General features: G+C 36.0%; 1 protein-coding gene across 10 annotated transcripts in view; it reads left to right on the forward strand.

Moving 5' to 3' along the window:
* The window catches only part of LOC111568755 (voltage-dependent R-type calcium channel subunit alpha-1E), a 209,969-nt gene that overhangs the window by 141,024 nt on the left and 55,562 nt on the right, over window positions 1-13,383 (forward strand). For 6 of the 10 annotated variants that reach the window (XR_008604037.1, XM_055017585.1, XM_055017591.1 and 3 more), the window contains 8 exons: window positions 1,864-1,967; window positions 5,007-5,122; window positions 5,322-5,375; window positions 8,496-8,537; window positions 9,522-9,617; window positions 10,242-10,451; window positions 12,412-12,524; window positions 12,784-12,896. Coding sequence is in view for 9 of the 10 variants with exons in the window: in XM_055017585.1 (XP_054873560.1) it covers window positions 1,864-1,967; window positions 5,007-5,122; window positions 5,322-5,375; window positions 8,496-8,537; window positions 9,522-9,617; window positions 10,242-10,451; window positions 12,412-12,524; window positions 12,784-12,896 (848 nt within the window). In the remaining variant the exon portion in view is untranslated. The remainder of the gene's footprint in view (window positions 1-1,863; window positions 1,968-5,006; window positions 5,123-5,321; window positions 5,376-8,495; window positions 8,538-9,521; window positions 9,618-10,241; window positions 10,452-12,411; window positions 12,525-12,783; window positions 12,897-13,383) is intronic. The other 4 variants (XM_055017615.1, XM_055017603.1, XM_055017617.1 and 1 more) reach the window with 1 other exon arrangement.

Raw genomic sequence — 13,383 nt, forward strand, 5'->3', positions numbered from 1 at the left:
TTTCTTAAGAACATTCACAAAAAAAAATCAACCAAAATCCAGTGAATTTCCAGCGAATTTATCATGCAGTCTTGAGATCCCTTGCCTGAAATCTTCACCACTTTGAGTCATTCTTCACCATTTCACACTCTGGGTTTTGTGAGTCCTGGGTCCTGGGATTTTGGAGTGGCAAAATATATCTCTCAAATAGTCAGAAGTGAAGAAGACACTTGGATGAAGATGAAATGTCTTTGAGAACCAAGAAGAGAAATCTAGTTCCCTTCTGCTGAAGCCCTAAGGATTGTTTTTCATCAGTACATTCACAAGGCAAACTTAGGATCAAACTCTTTACTCTATATTTCCATGCATGCCTTCCCTCAACTCATGTCTATTCATGTATATTCTTACCATGGGTGGGTAGTTTTATGATCCTGCTTGACTAAAGTCCTCCTGAGCCACAAAAGCTGTCACTTTATTGGACTGACTGGCAGGACTGTTTGACACAAGTCAAAGAAAGTTATTCATGCTGAAGGTCTCTCAGTTCACCAGGAGACTGTACTGGATCCGGGAGCCATACTTTTCTAGGAAATGTTCGTGAAATATAAAGAGTACAGGCTCTTTATCGTGGTGCATCTGAGAAAAACGTGTTCAAGTAATGTGTGTTGAACCCAATAATAATGTCATTTTCTGCAGGGTTGAGATGTTGCACCACATATCATGAGCATCAGTGTCAGTGAAAGCAGTAGGAAGGAAGACAGGAAGGCAGGCAGGGAGGCAGTGGCACCATCTGCCAATTTGATTTGACAGCTCCTCCGGGATAAAAAATCCAGAATTTACTCTATAGAAGCTCTACATCATGGAGTTTTTTGTTGTGACCTTTTGCTAGAGTTATGTACTTGTTGCAGTTTAAGATTTGCATTGCTGGAGGCAGTTTATTTGAAAAGAAAAGAAAGTAGGATGCATAAATAGACAATATCACCATAATTCTACATATTTTTCTTTTCTTTTGTAACTTTCACTTTAGATTGCTGTAGTTAAGCAACATGAATCCACACAAACTCTTGTTCCAGGGTGTAATTTTCGGTCAGCAGTCTGCTCTTTCTGTTTTTCACTGAGATGCATGAAGACAGGTGATTTGCCGGAGTGATTGTATTATGTTGTCTGAAGCAACGCTCAGTGAGCCTCACTGATGACTGAGGAGGGACCGAGGAAAGAAAAGGATGACGTTGCTGCTTCTGTGCTGCTGAAAACGATCTGCTGACCACACAGAGCGACTGTCATAATAGTACACACCTGCTGCATGTGCACAAACAGTACAGCTGTGTTGTTTTTGCAGACATAAATTAGCTGCTGTTTACACATCTAGTAGATAGGCATGTAATTCCAAAATCCAGACATAAAATAAACTCCAAGATGACACCAATTATTAGAGGCAGAAACTGTAAAAAGAGAAAATGATCATCGGATTTTCAACTTTATGATGGTGCTTAAACTAATCATCTGCAATTCTGTTGGGAAAAATGACCAGATTTCAGCTTAAAACCACTTTATTCTACATGTCTCATCTAAAATTTTTGCAAAAATAAACCAATTGCAGCAACCACATTCTGTAAAAATCAAAAAATTCTGCAATTTTCTCCACAATTGAGAAGCTATGACTGACTCAGCTGCAACCAACACTCGTGACAAAAATTCAGTACACTAAACATGCACATAAATAAACAGTCAGTGTTTCCTTCTCCTCCACAGTCTTTCTGTGGTGCAGATCGATACACCTGATGTCCAAACACTGGCCCCTGTGTTTTTCTGTCTTGTATCCCAGGGGCGACATGAGTCGGGTATTGATTTTGAAGTCTTGATTTTGCTTTTCTGGGGATGTTTCAGACCGACGATGCCTTGGGCCCCAACTGGAACTGGCTCTACTTCATCCCTCTCATCATCATCGGCTCCTTCTTCGTCCTGAACCTGGTGCTGGGAGTCCTCTCTGGGTGAGTTCAGTTCATCAGAGTTTCAGCCTCTTTTTTTAGCTCGTGGATATAAAATTTCACTTGCTTTTTGTGATATTTGCCAAATTGCCTCTATTGTCTGCTATCCGCTTTATACAAAGAAATACAGATTTCTGTGAAAATTACGAATCTGATCAAGAGAGAGACCTTAATTGTGACCAAGTTTAGAGGTTGTTGACTTGCATGTCTACATTTAAAGGTCAAACACGGTAAATTTAATCAACCTGTCACATATATCTGTGAAATGTGGCCTTTTCTTGTCTAAATTTAGAGGTCATAAGTCTGTATCTGTAGCTGTTAAATGCCATTTTTACAGAGATATCAGGCAGTCATTGTCAAATTATGATGTTTATATTTGACAACCAAAACACTGCTGAGTTTAGTACCAAGTATATATTATTGAAACCAGGAAAAACTCCTCTGTTTATTCTTTTTATCACAGTTTATCCTTACATAGGGCGCTACAGGTCAGTTTAAGACATGCATGTACCCTTAAATTTGCTTTTGATGGCAATTTTTTGTGTGAACTGTGAGTTGAAAATGATTATTTGCTTAAATTAGTGTCTCAATTCAAGTTTTTGTCCTTAAAAAACTGTAACGTCACACCAAGTTTTACCAGTTAGTGTCAAAAAAGCTGCTGCTTTTGAATACAAAGTTGAGGGCAAAATGATTGTATTGCAGATTTTTTGTTTGTTTTTTGGTTCGGTTTTGTTTTCAAAATGTTTTCTCTTGCCAGATATTGCTCAAAAACAAAATGACACAACATGACAAATGGGGCTCATAGAGAAGCAGTAAGACATAAGTATGATGCATTATTGAAAATAAAACAGGTAGGCTAAAATATGACTGGAATAAAAGAGTTAAAAGTAATACTGGCAATGATACTGAGGATGTAAAGTAATATCATGCATGAGAATGACTTACTGCGCATGCAATAAAAAGGAATATTGCACCTGATAAGTAATAATTTAAAAAAGAAAAGTACTTCTAGTGGCCTGAATGAAGGAGCACATAGAGACCGGTGCCTCTAGGAGTCTCTGTCTGGTGATACCAGTCCATGTCACTCTGAATGTTAAACTCAGGGCAGTGTGCTAGTATACTGCAATATATCAGTTTATCATGATATATATATATATATATATATATATATATATATATATATATATATATATATATATATATATATATATATATATATATATATATATATATATATTTTTTTTTTTTTTTTTTTTTTTTTGCTGTATCGCCCAGCCCTACTGTGAAGAATGAATTTGTTGCGTGCACAGCTTCAGCCCTCTCATTAAAAAGTTTAATTAAAAAATTAGGGCTGGGACTTTTACGCGTTAATTTTGATTAGTTAATTACAGCGAACGTAGCGCGTTAAAAATAATAACGCAATTAATTGCAGCCTCCTCAGTTCCCTCATTTGTGGCACACCAGTAACTCTGATGAACACTCCAGCCCAGTAGGTGGCGGTAATGAACCTAAAGTCTGTTTGTAGCCATGAAGAAGAAGCACAGGAAGCACTGAGTGAAGTCAGGCGCTGGTGAACAGTGAAGGAAGGTGAGATTGAGCTTGTTGGACAGAAAGTTTTCTTTTAAAAATCTTCCTGATGGCAGCTTGGATAAAAGCCTGGTTGTGTACAAATTGTACAACAAAGAGTTTTCTGATCACTGCGTCACTTCAAGCCGATGGTATCACCTCAATGTAAAACATGTTGCTGTTAGCACCAGAGCTAACGTTAGCTACGAGTCATGCTAACGGTGTAGCCATCCCACAATAGACCACTTTTCTAGACAGTGCTTGAGTTTACAGAAAGTCTTAAAATGTTGAATAAAATCGCTATAATTGCACTTAGATTTGCAGCAATCTGTGAATGTAGCAGACAGATGAAAAATGCAGATAAATAGAAATGAAACATTTTTGTGGTTTAAGTTTTTACTCCGTCGAGGCTCTGCCTCCTTGGAGGAGGAATAACCTAAACAACAAAAATATCTCTTTTAATAACTTAATTATAAACTTTTTGTTTATAAAAAAAATTACATAAATAAAAATTTATATTCCTATAAAAAGAACCATCAAAATTCCACCATTTATCAGACCCAGAAAAGATGAAAACAGAATGAATCTCTGGATTTTCAACTTTCTGAAGCTCCTTGAACTACTTATGCTGATTTTATGTGGCATACAGTGGAAAAAACAACTAAATTCAGGCTTTAAGTCATCAAAATCACTTTTTTCTGTGTCCCATTTTCCTTTTTTAAAGTAAATTTTAAATTATAAACACATATATGTCTATTCATTGATTCAACTGTCAACCACAATTTTATTTGAATTGAAAAACTTCACTTATTGTGTCAAATATTGCTATTTGACAAAACTGCAATTATTGCAGTTAATTAATTTCAAAGCTTGTAATTAATTAAATTAATTTTTAAAAATCGCGTCCCACCACTATAAACAATTAACAGCTCATTGTGTCGTCCTGCTGATTTTAAATCTTACAGGTTAGACGATAAGACAAACATCCAGCAAGTTGCTTTTCCACTGTGCAGTTTCAGTACGTCTGCACAACTTAACCCTGTACGACCCAATAAATAAATAAAATATATATAAAAATTTAAAAAATAATAATATGTAAACCCAAATATCGAAAAAAATGAGCAAGAAGGACTAAAAGTAAAACTGAACAAAATAAATTATATACATATATATTATATAGATAGATAGATAGATAGATAGATAGATAGATAGATAGATAGATAGATAGATAGAAAATAATAAAAAAAAACGTGTTTGCAGCAGTGGGTTTTACAGAGCTAGCCAGTTTTACAGAGAGGTCAGCGGGGAATCTTTGTCATTATCTCTACACTGACAGATAAGAGAAGCTCTTTGACTGCCTCTACTCTGCTCTTGTGGTCTGATGAGAAGAACTTCATTCAAGACAACAGTCACTTTATCTCCAAGAGGGATTATTTACCCCACAATCCCTGAATAAATGATTCTGTGGTTCTGCAGAGAATTTGCCAAAGAGAGGGAGCGAGTGGAGAACCGGCGGGCCTTCATGAAGCTGAGACGCCAGCAGCAGATTGAGAGAGAACTGAACGGCTACCGGGCCTGGATCGACAGAGCAGGTGGCTTTAGTCGTCAATGAGAAAAGAGGAATCGATGTTTCATTTTACACTAATCCTGTCGGTTGTGGACTGTCTGATGCAGCCTGTCAGCTGTCTGTTTTGCAACAACTAAGCTGTAAACGTAGCGAGAAAAGATGCCAGTTTATCTGTTTCCATCTGAGCCGCCATCTGCTGCTGATCGTACTTTTTTGTGTTCCAGAGGAAGTGATGCTCGCAGAAGAGAATAAGAATTCAGGACCTTCTGCACTCGATGGTAAGTCAGCACAGATCTTTGTCTTTTACCTGGTTTCATTGTGCACATTGTGTTTCTGCTGTGCTAACGGTGCTGTACAGGCTGAGTCAAGTTTTATGCTGGATTATGTGCTTTATAAAGGCTTTTCGTACACATTATAGTCTGTGCTCCATGTGTGACTGTGATTTTACTTTGACACACATTTTACAAGGTGCAGATACGAGAATAAACACTGTTTGCGGTGAAATAAATGACATGTTAATTATAATTGGTGGTATTCTAGTAGTAATGTCAGTTGGTGGATCTATGATTGTGGTCTAGACAGAAAAAAATTTACAACATTTTTGACAAGTTGCTGTTAAATTTGAATGTTAATGACTTTGGTTATCCTGGAATTTCTCTAGTTTAACGCTCTGAACATCCAACCCCACAGGCGGGCTTGAAAAGCAGGTTATCTTTAATAGATTGAGATTTTTTCACAGGCATAAACTGTAGAAAATCAACAGACATTCAGCTATCTGACAATCCTTGAATTAATCATGTGTGACCTGCAGTTTTGTTGGGAAAGAAATCCAAATTGAAGCTTAAAATTGGGATATTTTATTAAAAATCCATTTAATCTACATGTCTTTTTTTTTTAAGTCTGAAAATAAAGGATTTGCAGTCTCCAAATTCTGTGAAAAACTAAATAATTCTGCGATCTCTGCACAATTGACTGACTCAGATTCGAGCAACAGTCACATGACAAAAAATCTTGGAGTTTTTTTTAACTGCAGGCAGTGTTTCCACAGAGTCGACCAGAGACAGGAAATACAGAAGCAAACCAAAAATCTAAGTAGTAAAATATCTATAGTATGTAGAGACACAATTTTTTTTCCAGTATTAGTAAAACCAGTGGGCACTTGGAAAAAATGTACATATTAATTCCATTTTTTTTAAATTGAAAAAAATAACATGAACATAAAAACAGAAATTCAACTTTTTTTCTTTTTAAAGATTTATTTCCACGTAACTGTGTCATACTGCCCTGAAAACCTGATCTCACATCTTAATGCTGAAAGAAAGTTATTTTATCATGTAGAAATACTTTGCCTTATTTTAAGTTAATTTAATGAGGTTTTTTTTTGTTGACGCCAGCTAAATATGGTTCCACTCAAAAGTTCCTATTTGGATTCATTTAATTAAACAGTAGAAGTATTTCCAGGTGGTTAAATGACTTTCTTTCATTTCATTCATTAAGTCATTCTGTTGGAGCAGCTTCATTTACTCGGGTTGAATCAACCACATTTAAAATCCAAATTAAATCAATTCTAATAAATTATGTTGACTCAACACAAGTACATGAATCTGGTCTGTTAGAACAGCTTAATTATGGAAGAAATCTACAAAATCATGTGGAAATACTTTACATAAGTTAATTAAGTTCACTTAAAGAGTTTTTTCATTTACTCCTGCTAAATATGGCCACATTCAAAAATTAAGATTTGAATTTAATTAATTCAACCATGCAAAGTCTTTTCATTTGGTTGAACAGCTTTATTTTAGCGTTACGTGATTCTGTTGGAGCAGCTTGATTTACTTGAATCAACTTCATTTAGTTAAATTACCTTAAATAAATTCTGTTCACAAGTAAATAAATCTGGTTCATCAGAACAACTTAATTATGAAAGAAATCTGTTCAACCATATGGACATACTTTCCATTATTTAACTAAGTTCATTTAAAGAGTTATTTTGGTTGACTCCAGCTAAATATGGCTACACTCAAAAGTTAATATTTGGAGCAGCTTGATGTACTTGGGTTAAAATAACTCTAATAAATTATGTTGACTCAACACAAGCGAATAAATCTGGTCCATCAGAACAACTTGATTACAAGGGAAATTCATTTAATCATGCGGAAATACTTAACATAATTTAACTAAGTTAATTTAAAGAGTTATTTTGGTGGCTAAAATTGTTCCATTCTAAAGTTATTGTTTAATTAGTTAAATTATAGAAAGTCTTTACATTTGATTGAACAACTTTCTTTCAGTATTATGTAATTATTTTGAAGCAGTTTAATATAGTTGAGTTGAAATAACTCCATTTAGTTAAATTACCTGAACTGAATTCTGTTGACTCCACACAAGTAAATAAATTTGGTCCGTAAGAACAGCTTAAATTTGAAAGAAAGCTATTTAATAATGTGAAACTACTTCCTTTATTTAGCAAAGTTCATTTAAAGAGTAATTTCCGTTGACTCCGCTATGGCTACACTCAAAAGTTATTCTTTGGATTTAATCAATTATATCATCAAAAGTCTTTAATTGTGATTAAACAGGTTTCTTTTAGCATATATCAGTCTGTTAGAGCGGAATCTGGTCCATGAAAACAGCTTAATTATGGAAGAAATCCATTTAATCATGTGGAAATACTTTACATAAGTTATTTAAATTCATTTAAAGAGTTATTTTCATTGGCTCCAAATAACTCAGTTTAGTTCAATCAACTAATAATTATGTTGACTCAACACAAATAAATAAATCTGGTCCATTAGAATTACTTAAATTTGAAAGAAAATTATTTAATAATGTGGAAATACTTTCTTTTTTTTTTAGCTAAGTTCATTTAAAGAGTTGTTTTCATTGGCTCCAACTATATATGGCTAACAGTTATTATTTGGATTAAATCATTGAAAGTTGTTACATTTGATTAAGCAGCTTGATTTACTTGAGTTGAATCAACTCTAACAAATTATGTTGACTCAACACAAGTGCATGAATCTGGTCCATTGGACTTGTTTAATTATTAAAGAAATCTATTTAATCCAGTAAAGAAACTTCACTTTTTTTTTTAAGTTCATTTAAATGACTTTTCTGTGAGTGTAGCAGGGCTGTAGAGTTAAATTTCCACCACTGAGCTGAGAATTTTCAGAAAAACAGCCTTGAGTCCTGATTATACAGAGCAGTGCATCAGCTGAGGGTTGCTCAGATCACTGTACCGCCTCATCACACCTCTCTGAACAGCCCTCAGTGCCACACGAGTAGTGATTGTGTTGAACCCGTGGCTTTAAGCTGCTCTGACCCTCTCGACTCTGCTGTGACCTTTCTGCTGCTCGCTCAGCCGGCAGGGCTTTTATTAAATGTTGATTGATTGGCAGCTCTCAGGAGGCTCCCAGAGTGGAGTACAGGTGGTGCCTACGGTGAGAAACATCCTCTCTTCTGCACTTCCGCCCGCCTCACCGCCCATCTCCTGCAACCCCTCACCCTGCCACCGGCAAACGAACACGCTCACCGAGGGTTTGCACGCCTCCAGTTTGTAGCACAAACACACGGCGGCTCCGGCTGTCGAGATGGAAACGCACACAGACGCTCTGATAGCTTTGATTAGAAGAGGACGAAGGTGGTGCACTGCAGTTGCCGTAGCAACCGCTGGTCTGAAAAGGCATGGATGTGCATGTAATGTGTGTGTGTGTGTGTGTGTGTGTGTGTGTGTGTGTGTGTGTGTGTGTGTTGACAGTCCTCCAGCCTTCAGCAAACACCGCCGTGCAACATTTCTGCGTGTTTGTTTGATCTTATTGGAAAAAGTCCCCACGAGCAAATATTTACGTCGAGTAGATTTCAGGAATCACGAGGTAGTGGGAAGGTCGGAAGGTTTGGGATGGAGAGGAGTCACAAACACACGGATTAAAGGTCACAACACGCCCATCACGTCGGCATGCGTGTCGCCGAGCAGCTCCCTAAAAAAGCACAAATGCATGGACCGCCGCGGAGCATGATGGAGACCATAAAGCGACATGGGAGGGTTTCAGTTTTTGGGTCATTACGCCGACATTAAACGATCATTTTTGTCTCATTTAGCTGCAGCTCAGCTTCCCCTCTCAGCTAAAACTCAGCTCGTCATGCACACGCTCATCTGCTCCATGGTTTTCTTTCCATCCGCTTTGCCTTGGTCTATCTTTGGGTGCCTTTAAAATGTGAGGGTGGTTATGCACAAGGCGGTTTTGGGGCCTTTTTGGTGGAAAATCAAATTTAAAAAAGTGCAAAAATACTAATTCAGGCTGATGCGATTCAAGCAAAGCAGCGTTTTGTGCCTGAACTCGTCCTTGTGCTGCTGCCCTCAGAGTGTTTTTAGTTTGAGCAGCTTCTTGTGGAGCTTTTTCTATATTTAAGTGTTCTTTGTGCAGTGTTGAAGCGAGCCACCACCATCAAGAGGAGAGGGATGGATGTGGTGCACCAGGGGCAGCCGGGGGAGGAACAGTACGGCGACATCTCCTCTGTGGGTGAGTCTGAGCATGCTCAGTAACGAGGCGGACACCAAGATGAGTTTAACCCTCCTCTTGTCCTCATTTACAGGCACCAGAAAATGTTGTTTCCTTGTCTGAAAAAAATCTAAATATTCAGCAAAAAAATCCCCAAATTTCTGCAAATTTGCAAAATCTTCAGGAAGAAAAATACAATAATTCCTTAAAAATTTCCCTTAAAAATGTTGAAAAAAAAAAAAAAATCCCCCAAATTTGGCAGGGAAATTCTTGTAAATATTTTCAAAAAATGAGTAAAAACCTTCCAAAAAATATCTAAAGTGATTACATACATATATCAGTAAAACTTCTAATATTTTCTTTATGAACATTCACAAAAAATCAACCAAAATCCAGCAAAATTTGCTGGATTTTGGTTGATTTTTTTGTGAATGTTCTTAAAAAATATATTTTTTAACATTTCCACCAAAAAATGTTCAAAAATTTCCCAAAAATGTTGAGAATGTGGACATCAGAAGTTTTAGTGTGAAAATATATTTTTTTTCCACATTTTCAAACTTTAAAACAGGTCAGTTTGACCCACAGGACGACACGAGGGTTAAGGTTCAGTCTGACCACAGTTTCTCTTCTGTTTCCCCCTCTCAGGCATCCCCATGGCCAGAGCCAGCATCCGGAGCGCCAAACGGGGTCCGACGGCGTATTTCCGCCGTAAAGAGCGACTCCTTCGCATCTCGATCCGCCGCGTGGTGAAAACTCACACCTTCTACTGGACGGTTCTGGGCCTCGTGGCTCTGAACACTCTGTGTGTCGCCATCGTTCACCACAACCAGCCGCTGTGGCTCTCCAACTTCCTCTGTGAGTCACATCTCACCTCAGCAGCAGTCTCATATATGACATGAACTCTGGAAGTTAGTAGCGTCTGTTTCTACATACTTCTGGGGTTTCGTTTGTTCTTTTTCTGTGTTTTTCACGTTTACTCTCACTAACTACTTCTTCCACTCTTAGAAGTAGAAAAAGAAGAGCCTCAAGGAGCCTTTTGGGTTTCCTCACTGTTGCTGCTGTGGAGGAAACGTTTGTAGTTTTAAATGATTCCTTTTAGAATCCTTCAGGAAGGTTTTCAAAGAACCATTTTGTGGGATTTGGGTTTCCATTGAGATTTAATTTAATTTTGTTTAACCTATTTTTGTTTTATTTTATTATTGTGCTTTATTGCATTTTTTAAAATTTATATTATATTATATTATATTATATTATATTATATTATATTATATTATATTATATTATATTATATTATATTATATTATATTATATTATATTATATTATATTATATCATATTATATTATATTATAATGATATTACTTTTTCACCCATGGAACCCGTCAGAAAGGTTTTCAAAGAACCATTTTGTGGGATTTGGGTTTCCATTGAGATTTAATATAATTTAATTGTATTTTGTTTTGTTTTGTTTTATTATTGTATTTTATTAAATTTTTTTTGATTTATATTATATTATATTATGTTATATTATATTATATTATATTATATTATATTATATTATATTATATTATATTATATTATATTATATTATATTATATTATATTATATTATATTATATTATATTATAATGATATTACTTTTTTCCCCCATGGAACCCGTCAGAAAGGTTTTCAAAGAACCATTTTGTGGGATTTGGGTTTCCATTGAGATTTAATTTAATTTTGTTTAATTTAATTAAATTTTATTTTATTTTATTATTGTATTTTATGAAACTTTTCTATCTCGTTCATTTATATTAGAACATATCATGTATTATAAATGTTTCAAAAATGGAGATACTTTTTATTGACAGAACAAAATAGGATGAGAGATAAATAAATATGAAAAATTTTAAATATTTACATCAAAATATATTTTATATTGGACTGAAATATAGCAAAATAATGCTGTCTGTTTCCTTATTTCTTTTTCATGAATGAAGCAAACTGATGACATTTTATATTCTTCATCTTGGAATATTGCAATATACACAGTTACTACAAAGCAAAGTTTTATAAATATAATTGAATAAAGTCCAAATGCAGAAATCTGTTAGGCCTCCAACTTAACTTAAAAAAATCCTCCAGGAACCCATTTTGAGTTATTAGAAGTTCTTCCAGTAGCTATTTATCTGATTTGAGGTGTTTTAAGTTCCTTCAGGAGCACCTTAACCCTCATGTCGTCCTGCAGGTCAAAATTGACCCTTTTTAAAGTTTGAAAAAGTGGGAAAAAATATATATTTTCACAGTGAAACTTGTCCACATTTTCAACATTTTTGGGAAATCTCTTAACATTTTTTGGTGGAAAAAAGAAACGTTAAAAATGTTTCTTAAGAACATTCACATAAAAATCAACCAAAATCCAGCGAATTTCGCTGGATTTTGGTTGATTTTTATGTGAATGTTCTTAAAGAAAATATTAGAAGTTTTACTGATATATATGGAATCACTTTATATATTTTTAGGATTGTTTTGGAAGATTTTTACTCATTTGTTGAAAATATTTACAAGAATTTTCTTGCCAAATTGGGGGAATTTTTTTAAAATAAAACTTTTAAGGGAAACTTTTAAGGAATTTTGCAGATTTTCTTCCTGAAGGTTTTGCAAATTTTCAGAAATTTGCAGAATTTTTTTGCTGAATTTTTGGATTTTTTTCAGACAAGGAAACAACAGGGGTTAATAAACAAACAGGGTTCGTCGAATATCTCCAGTTTTTTGCTTGTCCTGATTCTAACAGATTTAACAGTCTGCTTATAATATGTATAATATGTTGTTCCAGACTATGCAGAGTTCCTGTTCCTCGCTCTGTTCCTGACTGAGATGTTCCTGAAGATGTACAGTTTGGGTCCTCGTCTCTACTTCCACTCCTCCTTCAACTGCTTCGACTGCAGCGTCAGTTCTCCATCTCTTCTTAGATTATGCAGCTTCCGTCCTCTGTCTGTCTGCCTGTCTGTCTGTCTGCATGTCTGCCTGTCTGTCTGTCTGCCTGCCTGCCTGCCTGTCTGTCTGTCTGCCTGCCTGCCTGCCTGCCTGTCTGTCCTCTGCCTGTCTCTCTGCCTGCCTGCCTGTCTGTCCTCTGTCTGTCTGTCTGTGGACGTATTCTTGCCTGGCTTTCCTGAAGACTTTGTGAACGCTGCACATCCCTCTGCAGGTGATCGTTGGCAGCATCTTTGAAGTGCTGTGGGGCTTCTTCAGGCCTGGCACCTCCTTCGGCATCAGCGTCCTGCGAGCTCTCCGTCTGCTGAGGATCTTCAAGATCACAAAGTTAGTGCCGCCGCCGCCTTCCTCGCTCTCTGCCATCTGTTGACATGTCGCATTGTTTGGCGGGAACGTGTCACTGTCAGCTGAAAACTAGCAGCGGCCTGTTTAACATGCTGGTGTGATAAACAGCTTCACGTATTTCACAAGAATAGAAGTGTGGAGTAGGAGGGTTGGTTTTCTTTGTCTTTTTATTAGGATGTTTCCTTAAAAAAGAACTGATACACTGAACATTTGGTGCTCCCAAACTGAGACAAACCTTTAACCCTCCTGTTGTCCTCATTGACAGGCACCAAAAAATATTGTCTCCTTGTCTGAAAAAAATCCAAAAATTCAGCAAAAAAAATTCCCCAAATTTCTGAAGATTTGCAAAATCTTCAGAAAGAAAATTCCAATAATTCCTTAAAAGTTTCCCTTAAAAGTTTTATTTTTTTTAAAAATCCCCCAAATTTGGCAAGAAAATTCTTGTAAATATTTTTAAAAAATGAGTAAA

Source organism: Amphiprion ocellaris, chromosome 2 (assembly GCF_022539595.1).
Source record: "Amphiprion ocellaris isolate individual 3 ecotype Okinawa chromosome 2, ASM2253959v1, whole genome shotgun sequence".
Lineage (NCBI taxonomy): Eukaryota > Metazoa > Chordata > Actinopteri > Pomacentridae > Amphiprion > Amphiprion ocellaris.